Raw genomic sequence first — 18,264 nt, 5'->3', positions numbered from 1 at the left:
TATTTTTACTTTTCATCATCTTTTATTCAAACCCCCTAATTTGGTCAATTAGAGCAATTCTGAAATGGAGGAGTGTGGAAACTCTCCTCAGACCTCAGCAAGCCACTTGAAAACTGGTGAGTATTTCGTGCCAATCAATGTACTGTAGGCTGAGTGTTCGGCTAAAGTGCTCGTGACCAGAAATAGTCCAAATGTCCAGTTCTTTATTTGCATATACAGAAGACATCTGGCTAATATGAGACAAGTCTAAACATTCAGTTTTCAACAACACCCTAAATATTTAGCATGAAGGTAATTTGATGTTTTTAATATAGCCCGTGGTTTCTTTCTTTTGGGGGAGAGGGGTTTGAGACAGGGTTTCTCTGTGAAACAGTCCTGGCTCTCCTGGAACTCACTCTGTAGACGAGAATGGCCTTTGAACTCAGAGAGATTCACCAGCCTCTGCCTCCCAAGTGCTGGGATTAAAGGCGTGTGCCACCCCCCCCACCCCCCCAACCTGGTTCCATGGTTTCTTTTTGAGATAGTGTCTCACCATGTAGCCCTGAATGGCCTGGAGCTCTCAATGTAGACCAGGCTAGCTTGAATCAATAGCTATGCTTGTCTCTTCCAGGGTTTCTCTGTGTAGTCCTAGAACTCACTATGCAGACCAGGCTTTAACCTTAAGCTCGGCCTGCTTCTGCCTCCTGAGCGTTGAGACTAAAGGCGTGTGCTGCCACCACCACGCAGCTAGTATGTCTAAGTTTTGACTGACCTTCCATGTAAGGTCAGGTGAGGAATCTTCCACTTACAGTATTGCAGTTTTTAATTGCATTTCACTCACTTCATATTTTCAGAGATGCTTATATTGTGAAACCAACAAATTAAATGACTAGCTAATGCTATGTGAATTATGTAATAATAAAAAAAGTCAAAATATATTAGCTGAACATTTTTTCCTGATCCAGTGACTGAAAGCTATTTTGTAGGAAGTAAGTTGAGTAGTTCTGAACACTATGAATAAGTGAACGTGGGCAATTCAGTAAGAGGAGCATGAAATCCACATGATTTGTCACACATTCACATTTGTCCAAAAGAATTACTGCTTCTAACACATGGACTGGTATGTACATCAATTCACTTCCTGAGAGAGAGAGAGAGAGAGAGAGAGAGAGAGAGAGAGAGAGAGAGACAGAGACAGAGACAGAGACAGACAGACAGGCAGACAGACACAGACAGACTGGGGAAACTTGGAAATGGTGAGGAAGGAGGTGTGTAGACCTGCAAAGGCCGGGAGGGTGTCACTGTCTTCCCTATCACATTCCAAATGAACCCAGAGCTCCTGTTTTGTAGCTAAGCTTGCAGAGAGCAGTCCCCATCTCCACCCCATTCAGTGCTGGGGTTATAGGTGTGGGGGCGGGGAGGGTGGGGATTTGTGCCTGGCTTTCTTATGGTGAGTGCTGGAATCTGAACTCTGGTCTTCATGCTTGTACAGCCAGCACTCTTAGCCCTGAGCCATCTCTCTCTTCTCCAATGAATTCCGTTTAAAATGGTGAGATTTAGTAGAAAATAACAGCGGGCAAAGCATAGAGCACCTAAACTGGGTCCACCCTATCAACTGCCTCTGCTTCCTCTAAGACTCCACGACTGACAGCACTTCCTGCCACCCCTGTTTGGAGACGTCATTGTAAGACTCTAGCACAAACCCAAATGCACAAGAACAGGGTATGGTGAAGCATGCCTGTGGTCTTCGCAGGGGAGACTGAAGCAGGAAGATCACATGAGTCCAGACACTGTGATCAGCCTGGGCAACATAGTAAACTCTCAGTCAGAGGACAGAGGTACAGATGACTGTCACATTCTCTTTACAAAGGTGCATTTACAGCTCATTCAGATACAAATTAACTTCTCTTGTTGGGCAAAAAACAAAACAAAACAGAAGAAAAAAGGAAAAAAATTATCTTCTCTTTATATCTACTTACACTTTCTAGATAAAATACATTATAATTTGACAGTTAATTATGAACCTAACAATAAAACTCCCAGAAAATCCTTCTGTTCTCTTGTTTGTACCTAGAAAGCAGGTGAGATCAAGCTCTTTATGGAAGACCATCCTGTTTCTATTTGAATCATGATGAAAACAGAAACCAGGTAAGTCCTGACAGTTCTGGTCTAAGGTTCGTGACTATGGGGAATTATAGACACAGAAGCAAATTGTCTAGATTCAGAACTGTGCTAGGATATGTTCTAGCAAGGTCTGAATTTCCAAGTGCTCTGGTGTTTTTCTGAGCCTCTTCTATCTTCAGAAGAAATCAGTTTTTAGCAGGAAAGGTAAATAAAGATGCAGGAGACTCACTTTTTCCTTGTCCTCCCTGGTTCTCATCCTTTCTCCATAAACTAGAAACACATGCTGACTGGGATCATAGCAGCCGGGAGATTGGTCAACCAGCATCAGCTGACACCAGCGAAAGAGGTCTCGGAGGTTGAATTCCCAGGGTCCGCCTTTTTGCCCCCATTTCTTCTCAACAGTCACTTCATGATCAATCTAGAAATAAGACATGCTTAATGAAAATGGTATCCTATCAGCACTGCACTATGTACTAACATTATGTTACTTATACATAAGGGATCTAAAGATTCAAATGCTTCCTCCTAACCTAAACTTCCAAAGGCCAAGAAGACGTGCACGCATCAATGCTATGCCCACAATGTAGAAAGGACACAGCCATCAAGGGGTAGCACGCATCCCACCACAAATGTACAGAATACCGTAGTTTTCTTTCGGTAGACTGGGAATTTGGTAGTCTTGTTCTGAGGAAATGCTGGGTTAAAAGAGCAAGGGAAATACAAGTTGGTACTTACATGGTTATTGAAAGCTACCATTTTCTTAACAATATTTTTGTCAATGGCTGGGAACAAAGTACTGGCAATGAACTCCATGTCAACTACTGTAAGGGGATCCACAAAGACCTATAAAACCCAAACATCACACAATATCAATGCTTTTCTCTAGAAAACGACAACCCTACAATGTGCTAGTTCTACTTAATATAAAAGAGCAATAATTGAGTTTTAGAAATTTCTTAGAATGAAGAACTAGTTTCGAAATACAGATAACAAACTTGGCTTTTAAGCTTTATCTAGCAAATTAGAGAAAAGAGACCTGTGCAATTCACTTTTAGATTACATTTGTTTTCAACAATTTCCTACAAGTATTCTTAAATACTTTCAGATTCAGACTGTTAGTATGAACATGATTGCTTTAAAATTCACCCAACCTTTTTGTATTTGACAATTTTCATAATGAACATTCTTTTTTAAAAGTTATATTTGTGCCTGGTGCCAGTTGAGGTCAGAAGAGAGTGTCAGATCCCCTGGGACTGGAGTTACAGATGGTTGTGAGCAGCCATGTTGGGAATCAACCAGGGTCCTCTCTAAAAGCAACCAGTGCTCTTAACTGCTGAGCCACATCTCCAATACAATAAACATCATTAAATGATACTCAAAAAATGTTTAATTATCAATGAACAGGATATTAGAGCTAACATCTAGAGGCACTTTCAAAATTCTAAATTAATCAAACTGTGAAAAATACCAACTAATATAAGCATGTGTATAAACACATCCCTTTGCAAAAAATGAATAAAGATATAACATTTTAGATTTTGCTAATGATAGGAGGGATACTAGATTTTATTCGTGGATTTTTTTTTTTTTTTTTTTTTTTTGAGACAGGGTCTCACTGGCTGGGTGGCCTTGAACTCACAGAGACCCACGTGCCTCTGCTTTCTAAGTGCTGGATTAAATGCATGTGACACCATGCCCAGCTCATGTCACTTTTCTATTCTCATTTTTAATCCTGAAATACATTACTTTCATTACAAAACCTGTAAAAGATCATCATTGAAATCATTAATGACCAGCCTCTATGCCAGAGCATATTTATGAAGTCCTTATAAGGGCAGTAACCTCACTGTCTTCTAAATGACAACACACCAAAGTCTCCAGGTCACAGTACACACAGGATAAAGACAGGGGAGGAGGACCATTTAGCAAGTCCTCTGTCATATAGTTAGTGGACATGCAAGCATCAACTGGTTTCCAGGGCAGCAGGGAATCTTACCTGAGTGAATCTGTTAAGGAAAGACTTGGGCAAGCCCTTTCTCCCACCTCCTTGTCTAAACGGATTTTGACAACCAAAAATCCTGGTCTTTTCATGCTGAACTTGAAAGCTCATGCCTAGCTCTGGTACATAGATTTCTCCTCGATGATCAAAGCAAGCATTGAGTCCTTCTAGTATGGACTGAGAGGCCAGATTAAGCTGTTTGGAAGAGAAAATGCAAATATTTGTTTCATTATTTCAGTGTATAACTAGAACAAAAGACAAGGCAGTAATTATGGGTAGTAAAGTTTTCTTGATTGAAGTCAGAGAAACTCAAATTGTATTTCTCATATATTGTAAGAGATTTGGGATAGGTGTAAACTTTATTATATATAAATAATTTTACAAGTATGTATGAATATAAAGCCTGTATGTGACTTCAAATTTTTTTGAGATTTATCTATTTTATGTGTGTTAGTGGTGTACTAGCACGTATGTATGTGCACCACATGTGTTCCTGGTGTTTGCTGAAGTCAGAAGAAGCTCTTGGATCCCTTGGAACTGGAGTTATAGATGGTTATGAACCACTAATGTGAGTACTGGAAACTGAACAGCCATTCTCTGAAAGAGAAACAAGTGCTCTTAACCAGCAAACCATTGATCCTACCCACATATAAGTTAAGATACGGAAATATACAGACTAAACTTAAAAAAACCAAACATAACAAAACTTTTAAAATCTTCCAAACACATTTAATTATGTCAATTATAATGAACTTACACTGGTCTCTGTAATAACACCCTCAAATACTGAACAAAATCTTCAAGTGGGTTTCAGTTTTGTGATATGACAACACAAAGTGGGTCTACAGTGCTACAGAACAATATTTTTGTACACTATGACTATGTATTACTCTCATTGGCTAATAAAAAGCGGATTGCCCGATAGCTGGACAGGAAGAGATTGAGTGAGAGCCAGACTAGGAAAATTCTGAGAAGAAGGAGAGTCAGAAGTCACCAGCAAGGGCAGATAAGCAAGATGAGAATGTCATACTGAGAAAAGGTACCAAGCCATGTGGCTAAACAGATATGAATTATGGGTCAATTTAAGTGTAAGAGTTAGCTAGTAACAAGCCTGAGCTATCAGCTGAGCATTTATAATTAATATAGGCTTCTGTGTGGTTATTTGGGAAGCGGATGCTAGGTATTTGGGAACAAAGAGTTGGGATAAGAAAAACCCAACTACACTACAGTTAATGTTCAACAATAGTTTTGAGATTGGGGACATAAAGAATGAAAAGAACTAACTAAATATAGGCCTTCAGATTCTGAGTCAGAGCTCACAGATAGGAGACATGAGTGGTCTTTAGGTAACACTGAAAAACTAAATGGAAGAATGCAAATCACTACAATGCAATCATCTTGAGTTATTTCTACCAGAACCTCATCATGTCTTATAAGCACAGTGAAGTCTTCTGAATATTCCTAAATAGAAGATTCCTCTAAGTGCGTATCCAACTCTAGAATGTCCTGCAATCCCTGAATGCAAGTTTGAATACAGCCAGTGTGGCCTTTAGCTTAAATCTAAGCTTTCTCTTTTGCTGACTAATAAATATTCCCACCTGCTCCCCTCTAGAACCACGGGTATCTGTCTCTCCTTGGTATCTGCCCTGAACAGCAGACAGCAAATCATCTGACTGATTCTCATATAACTCTCCCCTTGTCATCTAGGACTGGAGGAGAGGTGTGCATCCAGTGAAACTGCCATCCCTATCCAGCCACTTTCTGAATTAAGACTGAATACCCCCAAAAGATTCAGTACTTAGCATGTCTCATGATAGGCTTTCAATTCAGATGAGTAATTCACTAAATATATATCTAACTTGGATCATTTACTGATTTTTATACTTTTGTATATCATTGTGTGTGTATATACATATTCCCAGCTACCCTGGAGCATTATCAAAACCTCAAGTGGTTGACACAATTTATAAAGCACTTTTGAAATAAATGTGAATACGGCAAGCTTGCCAGAGACATGAGAATAAAGAAAGATGTAGTTTTTCTCTGGTGAAAATTTAGTATGAAGTACATCTTGGTAAAGGAATACCAGTGAACTGAGGAAGACAAAATGAATTACCCTTCTGCATGTGCACTCTGCCAAGGGACATTTCTGACTAGTAATGAAATTAAAGGATCTTTTTACTAGTGTGGTCTGTCCTTTCCATGAACTCCTCCATTGAAAACACCTGGTTTTGCGTCTTCTGACTGCTTTTCACCCATCTGTGATCCCATCTTGGTCCTGATGCTCACCTCATCCAACACAACCCAATGGCCTGCTTTCAAAGCTGCCAGCAAGGGGCCATCACACCAGGCAAACTCTCCACCTTTGCCACCTTCCACAGGTAGATCTGCTCCAAACAGATCAGTTATGTCCTGTAACAAGAGGTCACATCATTACCAAAGAGAAAACAAACACATAAGAAAGAAAAATAAATCCACTGGAACGTAAAACCATTAACTCTCAAATGATAAATGCTTGGGTGGACCTCATACAATATTCCCTGACCCTGACCTTTTCTCTTTTTCATGTAGTGTCCCAAGCATGCCCTAAGAATTTTCTGATCAAAATGCACCAAGTATCAATCTCCTTGAACAGATGCTCAGATCATTAGTTCTTCTTGAAGATTAATTAGGGAGCTTTAGCACAAACATTAGCAAAAGCACTAACAATGCCAGGGCCTTGCTCCCAGATCCTGATCAATTTTTCATCTCTGTCCCACATTTTCATAAGACTTTTAAAAAGTTACTTTACTTCTAAGATTTGTGAGAAAGGGGAAAAAGATTAAATGGTACGTTACATACAGAAATGAGTAGTCCTTTGTCAAAAGAAAACTGGAATTAAAACATCTAAATAAGAGAAGAATACTGCAGGTGCCGGCTATGAAGAATGCTGAAGACTTAGTTTGGATAGTTCTGTGATACTTATCCCCGCATGCCATAGTTTTGGTGCTAAGAGTCATGATTTTTCATCAGAAATCCTTATAAGTAGACAGACAATCCTACTTCTCTCTCTCTCTCTTTTTTTTTTTTTTGGTTTTTCGAGACAGGGTTTCTCTGTGTAGCTTTGCGCCTTTCCTGGATCTCGCTCTGTAGACCAGGCTGGCCTCGAACTCACAAAGATCCGCCTGGCTCTGCCTCCCGAGTGCTGGGATTAAAGGCGTGCGCCACCATCGCCCGGCTCCTACTTCTCTTTATCCCATATGCATTTTAGGTTGCCGAAGCTTACCGTCTGCTCTGACAAGTTGATTCGAACCAGGGTATTTCCTGAAGCCTTTGCTAATGCAGCCACCAAACTTGTCTTGCCAACACCAGGTGAGCCCTCCAGGAGAATAGGTTTGCTCAGTTTAGCAGCTCTTAAGAGCCTTTGGGCATTCATAGCTGTGGTGCCTGCACTGAGTGCATAGTCAGCAATATTGTGCCCATTCAGGACAGGTCCTTAAGTAAAGAAAAGCACAGTGAGACACAAGCTGAGTATAACCAAATCCTATACACCTCTCAACCCAAGGATATCTATGCATCAGATAGGTTACCATCAGTGAGTACTACTAGAGTGAACATGTTTATCCCCTCTTTCAGGATTCTCCCAGTTCTGGATCTATAAAATGCCTTACAGGAATTCTGAAGCCCATAACATACTTTTCTCAACTGTGCCTAGTACAAACCATCTTTCCACTTACTTACTACACACACACACCACAAAGATAGGTCTAGCAGCCGACATCTCTTTCACAAACTACACTTCAAGTACTACACATCCTTTAGACCGTCGTGAGACAGGTTTTAACCTACTGATGATGTGTTGTTGTCATGGTAATCCTGCAATCATGGTAATTCTGAGGAGGCACTATCACTGTGCCTCTGTACATTTCATCTGCTCAATAATTATTACTCACAGAGGCAGGGACTAGACAACAGATGACGCTGACATGGAAGTAACAGTCATAAATATTAAGAGTGCTGCTGTAGGAGATGTGTAATCATGCCAGAGACCCTGGCTCTTCAATCTTAGCACCACAAAATTAATGAACAATATTTGGCAAAGGAAATTTAACAAGCAGAAGAGCCAGGACCAGAAGTGAAATCTATTGTCTCTTATACTTCATTTCTCATTTAACCATTACTTCATCTACCCAACTCCATGAACAGACATTTTCTACGTCTCTGTACAACAGCCAGGTTATGGCAGATGCCCAGAGGGGAAGACTGAGGAAAACTACCAGCTCTTAAGGATTTACAAACCTGTTTTGTAAGATAATACAATTTACAGTAAAGATGCATTATAAGCCGGGTGGTGGTGGCGCACGCCTTTAATCCCAGCACTCGGGAGGCAGAGCCAGGCGGATCTCTGTGAGTTCGAGGCCAGCCTGGGCTACCAAGTGAGTTTCAGGAAAGGCGCAAAGCTACACAGAGAAACCCTGTCTCGAAAAACCAAAAAAAAAAAAAAGATGCATTATAAGACAGCAGGGCTATGTAGTTCACTTCCGGGCTTGCTAGCTTTAGTGGGGTTTAGAACTTCACCATGTGAAAAACAATCCTGCATCACACACACACGAAACGAAGCCCTAACAGAAGTAGTTTTATAAGCTACAGGATGAGAGTAACCACTTATTTAAAACCACTCTTACCTCTTGGTATAAAGAATGGGTGAACTCCCCAAAGGTCATCCACACCAGTGAATTCTTTGGGTTTCAGTCTATCATAAATCTTCAACTCATCTTTCTGACATTCTGTCAGCCGGACTACCTTGGAAAGTTTCTTTATGAGGAATTTCAGACATTCTTCTCGAGCCAAGAGGGCCGTACCAAACCCAGAGGAAGTTACCCCTATAAGAGAGTATCAGGACATGAGGGCGTAGCACCATCAAACCCACTGTGATCAGTGACAGCTCAGACCTTTTCGTAAGGAAAAGGACCTCAGCAGAACTACAGGCTACATACAGCTTCCAATGTAAAGCAGCCCTAAGGAAAAAGGAAGAACGCACATCCAACATTCTCCTCAATTTATAATGCAGCGTTTTCAGGGATGAACTGATGTCACCCAATCACAAACTGATCTGGAGACAATATATAGCGCTGTTCGTCATTTGGTTCCTCAATTTACTTATTGTGGGGAGTGGGGTGGGAGATATATACAAGTACCACAGCACATGAATAAAGAGGTCAGAGGACAGCTTGTGGGAGTCAGTTCTTTCCTTCTACAATGTGGGTTTGAGGGATCAAACTCAGGTCATTACTCTTGGTGACAAATTCCTTTATGCACTGAGCTTTCTCCCTGGCTAACCACTCTGAAAAGTGCTAATTTTTTCAAAGAATATAAAGAGGAAAAGGGACTGAGTATTGGAAATATCCAACTGAAGTGATTCTAAAAATATATGATCTGGCTTTGTTCCTTTTCCCACTCTCCTCTTTCTTGACAGCCCACTGTCCCCAAGAGAAAACATACCTGAACCTATTCCATCTATATACACCAGGCATGCGGCATGGACAAAAGACGTCACAGGAGAGATGGTCTCTAGCCTTTTCACAGCAGCTTCCTCCGCCATTGAGTTCATGAAGTTAACCCAAGACAGAATATCTCTGATACTGACCACACACTTTCGTCCAAACTCCTGGTGAGTCAGCCAGTCAATGAAATCCAGCATCACCTCAGCTATGTCAGCCCCTTGGAACAAAGCAAAAGTAACTGTTTTCTGAGACATCCCAGAACAGAGGGGAGGCAAGGTCTATGCTTCTTAGCTTCTATGAGACATTTTGTGAATGTGCACCTGTTGGTATTTCTTCTACCGTAATGGGTACTGCCAACTTTTCAGTGGCATTAGTTTAGTTCTTTCATTTATGTGTGGTTTTCTAATTTAGGCATTCATCCATTTGGTGAATAGAGTGAGGCTTCACAGAAATTTGTCTCATGATTCAAATTGAATGGCTGTTCTTATAAAGATTTTTATCATAAAACAATTGAAAATAAAGAACATCCTTAAGTAGTACATAAAGATTCAAAGCATCGTCAATGAAATTTAAAGAACTCTATATAAAACTTCTGAAATGAACAGTAAACATTTGGAGGTAGGGAACAAGCCAGGTGTGGTGAGCATGCTTGTTATTCTAGTGTTTGGAAGGCTGAGGCAGAAGGATCCAAAGTGTGAAGCTAGCCTAGGCAACCTAGCCAAGACGCTCTATCAAAATAAAACAAAAAGATTTTATCGCTGATCAACCACCAGATGAAAAACTGAAAATTATTATGCCATGTCTGCCTTTAAAAAAGGATGCCTAGCCGGGCAGTGGTGGCGCACGCCTTTAATCCCAGCACTCGGGAGGCAGAGCCAGGCGGATCTCTGTGAGTTCGAGGCCAGCCTGGGCTACCAAGTGAGTTCCAGGAAAGGCGCAAAGCTACACAGAAACCCTGTCTCGAAAAACCAAAAAAAAAAAAAAAAAAAAAAAAAAAGGATGCCTATGCTGGGTGACTGCAGTGCCAATTTCTCCTCAAACAGCGGGGCGACAGCAGGTAATATGGAGGCGATTCTCACAACTGTCCAGTTTTCAGAACCATCTTTTAGGACATGTTTCAAAAGCATGTCAACAACAACAACAAAAATCCCAAAGAATCAAGTGTCTTTTCTGTATTATTAAGTAGAAAAAGGGATCTACAAAGTACTGTATGTTGAGTCTCAGAACCAAATCTAGGTTCCTAATTTAGTCCAATTGGTGTCTACAAGAAAAACATACATTAAGCACAGACAATGAGAGAAACAATCAATCAATGGGACCTCTTGAAACTGAGAAGCAAAGGATATGGTCAACAAGGCAAAGCAACAGCCTACAGAATGGGAAAAGGTCTTGTTGAGACCAAGGTTGGAAAAAACACAGGGACAAACAGCCAAATGAATGGAAACACTTGAACTATGAACCAGTAGCTGAGGAGCCCCCAACTGGATCAGGCCCTCTGGATAAGTGGGACAGTTGATTAGCTTGATTTGTTTGGGAGGCATCCAGGCAGTGGGACCAGGACCTGTCCTCGGTGCATGAGCTGTTTGGAACCTGGGGCTTATACAGGGACACTTGGCTCAGCCTGGGAGGAGGGGACTGGACCTGCCTAGACTGAATCTACCAGGTTGAACTCAATCCTCAGGGGAGTCTTTGCCCTGGAGGAGATGGGAATGGGGGGAGGGGCGGGAAAGCAAGGGAATCCTTGGCTGATATGTAAAATTAAATTAAAATATAAAATAAAAAAATTAAAAAAAGAGGTGTCATGGAAGATTAAAAACAAAACAAACAAACAAACAAACAAACAAAAAAACACAAAAACCTTGTACCATCCCTCCATAGTACCACAGGGGTAACCTCTAAGAGCATTTGATGATTCTCAAAGGTCAATAGAAGAATTCTTAAAGATGACTAACCATACTAGTGGAAGTCTATGAACTGTGGACTGGTGGCTGTGGATCCCCCATGGGACTGGACTGGGCCCTCTGGATACGGAAGATGGTTGGCTCGAACTGTTTGGGGGGGGGGGAGCACCCAGGCAGGGGGATCGGGATCTGTTCCTGGTCTATGGGCAGGCTTCTGGAACCCGGTGCCTGTGGTGTGACACCTTGTACAGCCTTGGTGCAGTGGGAAGGGGCTTGGGCCTGCCTAGGCTGCTGACTCCCCATGGGAGACCTCGATTTGGGGGATGTGGAGATGCGGGGTGGCTTAGAAAAGAGGGCTTGGGGGTGGGAGGAGGGAGGATCTGTGGATAGTATGTGGAGTGAGCAGAAAATTTCTTTTTTTTTTTTTTTGGTTTTTCGAGACAGGGTTTCTCTGTGTAGCTTTGCGCCTTTCCTGGAGCTCACTTGGTAGCCCAGGCTGGCCTCGAACTCACAGAGATCCGCCTGGCTCTGCCTCCCGAGTGCTGGGATTAAAGGCGTGCGCCACCACCGCCCGGCCAGAAAATTTCTTAATAAAGAAAAAAACACATTAAACCAATGTAAGCTTTAAAAACCCATTTAGACTTGATGTTTTAGGACTTGCCAACTCCAGTACACTTGTATATGAGTTTTTAAATATCATTCTGATTTCCTTTGTTTTTAGGTGTTTATAGTAAGATGAACACTTGAAAGCAGAATAGAGTGAAAGATTCACTTATGACACATAAAAATGAATATTCAAATAAAAACTCTTCAACGTAGTAATGATTAAAAGGGTTAAGGATATGGCTCAGAGCTTAAAGTGATTGCCACCCAAACCTAAGGGTCTATGCTCAGATCCCCGGTGCCCACGTGAATGCTGGGTAGGCATGGTGTCCTGCTCTAATTCCAGTCTCAGGAGATAAAGGAGATCCCCAGAGCCACTGGTGTATTATGGAGGTGACTAAAAGACCCGCCTCAGCAAGTAAGGTAGGACAATGGCAGACAGTCCTAACTTCAGTCTGTCTCCACGTGTCCACACACAGGTAAACTACGCATACATACATATACAAATAACCTGTGAAAATATAAAGAGAAAAACATCGGGAAAAGACTTTCAGAGATAGTAAGAGTCAAATGCTGTATTTCCCAAGATCTGTCGTGCTCCTATTCCTGCCTTTTTCATTTTTATAACACTGATTAAAGTTACAAATAATTTTCATACACACCTTGTCACTCCCCTCCAACCCATCACCAATACTACCTGCAAACTCACCTTTGTGACCTATTCTGCCCAGAGACAATCCTGGACGAAGATTATGATTTATTATTTGAATTAAGTCTTCACGCCTTGTGCTTTGAGGGCACCATATTTCTGTAAATCGGTTTCTTAAGGCAGGAGACAGCTATAAGAAACACAATGGCAAATGAGAATTAAAAGTTTTTGAAGCTAAAGAACTAGTCCTTTGAAAAGAATTGACTCCAGCAAATAGTGGCTCCTCTCTCACTCCCTCTGCTAGTGAATCAAGTTTAGCGGATCCTCACAGATGTTACCACATTCATCTCTAGGATACCCTCACACTGGCATTCTCACCCCTGTTTACTGATGCTGTGGAGAACTTCAGGGCCTCAAGGAGCAAGTGGTAGCAATGGCAGGATTCCAGTACCAGTCAGCCCCTTTACTTTCTATTCAGTTACACAAACAACTATCTTCCCATAGAGAAGTGCTGTCCTGAGGCTCAAAGTGAGACAAAATACAAAGAGGCATGCATCTCACCTCTCATACAACAATTTGTTTTGCTCTTGCAGTCGGAGAGCTTCTGTTACTAGTTACATTCTACTTTCCTTTTCCAAACTCAGAATGGCTAGTGACAGAAGTCTGCAGTGTTACAGGTGCATAGTTATTCATCATCAACTTCTTAGTAACCATCATCACTCTGGTCTATTACTCAGAGGTCAAGAACAATGTCTGTATCACGGAACAGCTCAGCTAGGTTCATGGTCGCACATTCACACTGGCCTTCTATCACCAATGTCTTTAGTACATGCTCTATTAAGAGCGTACCTCATTCTACCTTAGGTAAAAGGTAGCCAGCCACTTTGTGTTATGCAAAGTGTAAGCTAACCTGGCAGGCGGCAGGAAAATTAACAATCTTTTTGCTGTTGATGTTTTTGGGGAGTGGGTGGGAGGGTGTTTTGTTATAAAATATTACAGTTCCTTATTTTATAATTAAGCCAGTTGTTTCTGTAAGACTGCCATATTTACACACACAGTAAACGCATGACAGGAGAGTTCACAGCACACAATGGTCTTAAATCTGAGCAGAGGTGTATCAGGCAGTGTTCACTGCCATCCATATTATGTGTAGTGAGTGACACTCACAGGACAAAGCATGTATGTCATGTGTCTGAGCAGACTTCAGCGAAGTGGCGTGGTGCAAGACAGTGAGAGTTGCTAGGAATACTTGGGATCATTATGTATTGATTTTGAATTAGTTTTTGGTCTTTATATATTCAGAAACCCTTTACTGTTGCAAAATTTTTTCATGATCGCCCCCATTCACTGACACAATTCTTTATGTGGTGACAAGCCACAGTTTAAGAACCTGAGCTCAACATATATGATACGATATACTTCCTGCAGGAAAGGAATGATGCGGGTCTAGCCCTGGCGGTGTCAACCAAATGGGTCTTAGGGTTCTTAATAGGGCACCCTGCACTTATTAAGACTGTTCTAAGTGTATTCAACTATGCAACATTGTTTGTTTTCATTTCAAGTGTTTGTGTGTTCATTATGTGTGGGAGTGAATGTAAACAATCCTGAAACCAGATCTCTAAAGCACAGTAACATTCTTTTCTTCTGATACTACTAAAAAAAATAACATGTTCACATTTTAGGCACCCAACAAGTTATTAAAGAGTCGTAATGCTTCACTGAAGATCACTTCATTTTTCTTCTTATACTTGACCAGTTACATAATTCTGCACTTCTCACCAAATAGCTCCCTGAGCTTTTAAAACCACAGGATTGTTAGTTCTTGCCTGATTCTAAGTACAACCTTCTGAAAAGAAGGAACTGTACTTACAATGTTGGTGATTTACATAACTTATAAGAGTATAAACATGTTTTATCTATAAAACCACGTGTCCATGTTGGCTTCAAGATGGTTGTAGACCCTCTATCTCCAAAATGCTGAGATTCTAGGTATGCACCACCACGGCTAACACTGCTGTGACGTCTCTTTGACACTTAGCAATCACTCCTAAGACCACTCTGGTATTTAAGAAAGCCAAGTTCTATCTGTGCACACATTCCTAGAAGGCTGAGGCAGCGAGTTCAAGAGCCTGTTTATGCAGAGACTCTGTCTCAAACACAAATACACATGGACACTGAAAGAGAGTCTCTCAAAGCAAGGTATAACCCAGAACAGTTAAAGTGTTGGGCAGAATGAGAGCAACTCACAGGGACAAGTCAGTGAAGAGAGAAATTCATGACATCTTGAGCACATTGAGTGAAATGGCAAATACAGAAATGTCTATACGGTTTTTCAATAATAGTGATTATAATCATACATACTTTTTTATGAGTTTTTAATCCATCACTGAATTGTCAACCACTATACAGATGTAGTACAACATACTACATTTATGGGTGTCCATAAGCTGAAGTAAAAAACTAAACCAAAATTCTGCTCCAGGAAGCATTTTACCTCTTTTTTCCCAAAGTCGCCCCCAGGGTTCATCGTCGCTAAGATCCGGAAATGTTTCCCCGCAGTCAAGAGCTCTACTTCATTGTCCTTATCTTCTGGGCTGCCCTTCTCAGCCAATACCAGAGACTTTTCCACTTCAAGGACACTAAAACAAAAATTGGGACAAAATATTAGAAAAGGCTTTTGTACTATATTCTGTGGATGCCAACATTCTTTTAAAAAACAAACTAAGTCCTTTGTGGAGGTAACAGGTTCAGTGGTGTCTGTGTAATAGAGTCCATTATGTAGCCTATTCTGGTCAAGAACTCTCCAGCCTCTGCCCGAATGTTGGGATTACAGGTATGCACCATCATAACGATGAGTAACCTATTTCTCTGTTTTAAGTTCTTATTTATTTTGGGTGTGTATGTATGGAGGCCTTTGAGTTCCATAGAACAGAGGTGGAGGTCAGAAGACAACTTCTGGGCACTGGTCTCTCCTTTCACCAAATGGGTTCACAGGGACCTTTACCCAGAGCCATTTCACTAATCTAGGAACATACTTTTGATAAAAACAAACCAATTCCTTTTTCTAGACTGCCCTACTAATGCACTATCATGACAATGGGTTTTAAATGTGTCTTAAATACAATGATTTACTGTTACACAATTTATTTTGTTATTTCCACTTTGGGAAATTTCCAAAGTGGAAATAACAAAATACCAACAAACAAGGAAGTGGTGAACAAGATGCTGTACATCCAATGCTATTAGTAACAAAAAGAAACCCACAGGTAACATACACTGTGCTATGGATGAACTTCGGAACACTAATACAGAGTTGCATGGGTATGGTGGCTCATACTGGGAATCCCAGCACTTGGGGAACTGAGGCAAGAGGATTGGTGTTGTAGAATATTATTTTAAGCTGTGCTACTTTTGTTCATGTGGCATTTGTTTAACTCCATGAAGCTGTGTTACTTTGCCTGTCTAAAACACCTGATGGTCTAATAAAGAGCTGAACGGCCAATGGTGAGGCAGGAAAAAGGACAGGTGGAGCTGGCAGGCAGAGAGAGTATACAGAAGAAGAAATCTGGGAGAAGAAAGAGAAAAGGTGGAGCCAGAAAAAGAGAGGAGAATATCAGGGGCCAGCCACCCAGGCACACAACCAGTAACAAAAAAGGAAAAGCCCAGAGGCAAAAGATAGGATAATTTAAAGTTAAGAAAAGCTGCCTAGAAACAAGCCAAGCAAAGACTGGACGTTTATAATTAGGAATATAATTAAGAATAAGCCTCCATGTGTGATTTATTTGGAAGCTGGGTGGTGGGCCCCCCAAAGAGAAAAAACAACTGACAACAGATTGGTGCCAGAGGGATGCCAGTCTGGGCTATAAGGTGACTTCCAGACTTCCAGAGGCTGGGGAGAGAGCTCAGCTGACACTGGGCTTGCCACACAAACATGAGGGAAGACCTGAGTCTGGATTCATGGGACTTGCTGGCAAGAGTATAGTCAAATTGATGAGCTCCAGGACCAGTGAAAGACTGTCTAAAAAATAAAGTGGACATCAACAGAGGAAGACACCCAAATGCTGATTACTTCATCCATCACGTTTACATGCATGAACATAACATATGAAACAAGTATTAACACAGAATATATGAGAATAAAGGCAAAGCTGCAGAGACAAAGTTAATTGGTGGTTGCCTGAAATGGGGGTAAAATCCAGAATTAACTGTTCAGGAGAGATCCAACTACATGGTATTAATGTTAACTGGACTGTGGTGACTGAAAATCTCAGTTAAGGTCACTAAACACTGAACTGCAGTTATAATATAAACAAAGTACATTTTATGATATATAATACCTCAATAAGAGAGAAAAATGGGTACCACTATATTAGGACTAATATTGTCTAAGGTTGTGGAAATGCCTTACAGTTATCAAAGTTAGGATTCTAATACTAAATTCATTTAAAATATTAAGTAATGAAGTGTAAGCATATAATCTGCTTAAAAAAATCATTTTAACTCAAGCTCATTTGGCTTTAGCTCTATCAACCCACACTGATTGTTTCTGATTATTGAGGGAAAAAATAAAACAAACTAAACAACCATCTGATCCCTGAAGCCAAAAGAACAGCAACTCCTGCACATCCATCATTTCCTATGCACCAAGAGTGGAGAATTAATAAATGCAGGAGACCAAAACCAGGTCAACAAATTCATCAGTAAAGACAAGCCCCTCACTTATGTCACCTGTTCAGTCTTTCCAAGACAGAGTCATCAGCCAATGAGATCTCGTCTAAGAGGAAAAAGCTGTCCTCCTTCATGGCCAGAACCAGTGGTCCATCATGCCACTCAAAGAGTCTTGTGTCCGATTCTTCCTATGGTTTCGAAAAGAAGCAGGAGGAGTTAAATACACACATAGCTACATGTCTGAGGTAAAACACACATTCTTCAAGAAGAAAGGGTCTAAGAAACGGACAAAAATTTGTGAAGATACCCTACAGACCAGTGAAGTGATACACGCATACATAAATCTGAACTAGAGCTTCCACTACAAATCCAATTACACGAACTTCACAAACCACAGTTCTTTAAATAAATATATCAACACTTGCTACTAGACAAACCTTGTCATTTGGCTTCTGTCTCACTGGCCTTAAGCCCCCCAGGAAGTCTGATGTCTCCATGTTTAAGTGGCAGTTGACTGAGTATAGTTTCCGATTTGCCAAGGATGCAAACATTTGGCAGATGGTAGTTTTCCCACACCTATTAGAAATATACACCAGATTAATAAGCAGCATCTGTTCCAACTACATAGCCCCAGACATTGTATCAGCAAGAGGTGAGCCGATGAGATCTCATTACAAGCCTAATTCAACTGAGGATCCCTGCAACCCAGGCTCATGCTGTCCCTCTGCAGAACACCAGTGCCCCCCCCCCCCGAATCCTTTGTACACAAAGTCATCACTTCATTCCTTCAGTTCTACCAACAAAATCACGGGAGAGGAAGAAACACAATCCTCAGAGACTCTCCAAGAAACACTAGTA

At 41.1% G+C, this 18,264-nt stretch overlaps 1 protein-coding gene across 1 annotated transcript in view; it reads right to left on the bottom strand.

Annotated features, from left to right (window-relative positions):
• The window catches only part of Mdn1 (midasin AAA ATPase 1), a 155,929-nt gene that overhangs the window by 76,060 nt on the left and 61,605 nt on the right, over nucleotides 1-18,264 (bottom strand). Inside the window, 11 exon segments of the mRNA XM_028872751.2 lie at nucleotides 2,333-2,521; nucleotides 2,839-2,946; nucleotides 4,100-4,297; nucleotides 6,392-6,514; nucleotides 7,368-7,576; nucleotides 8,767-8,964; nucleotides 9,584-9,802; nucleotides 12,799-12,928; nucleotides 15,233-15,377; nucleotides 17,467-17,594; nucleotides 17,844-17,982. Coding sequence (XP_028728584.1) covers nucleotides 2,333-2,521; nucleotides 2,839-2,946; nucleotides 4,100-4,297; nucleotides 6,392-6,514; nucleotides 7,368-7,576; nucleotides 8,767-8,964; nucleotides 9,584-9,802; nucleotides 12,799-12,928; nucleotides 15,233-15,377; nucleotides 17,467-17,594; nucleotides 17,844-17,982 — 1,786 coding nt within the window.

Source organism: Peromyscus leucopus, chromosome 2 (genome assembly GCF_004664715.2).
Source record: "Peromyscus leucopus breed LL Stock chromosome 2, UCI_PerLeu_2.1, whole genome shotgun sequence".
NCBI classification, from domain to species: domain Eukaryota; kingdom Metazoa; phylum Chordata; class Mammalia; order Rodentia; family Cricetidae; genus Peromyscus; species Peromyscus leucopus.
Note: the sequence above shows the minus strand (reverse complement) of the source record. Positions and strands in the feature narration are given on the sequence as shown.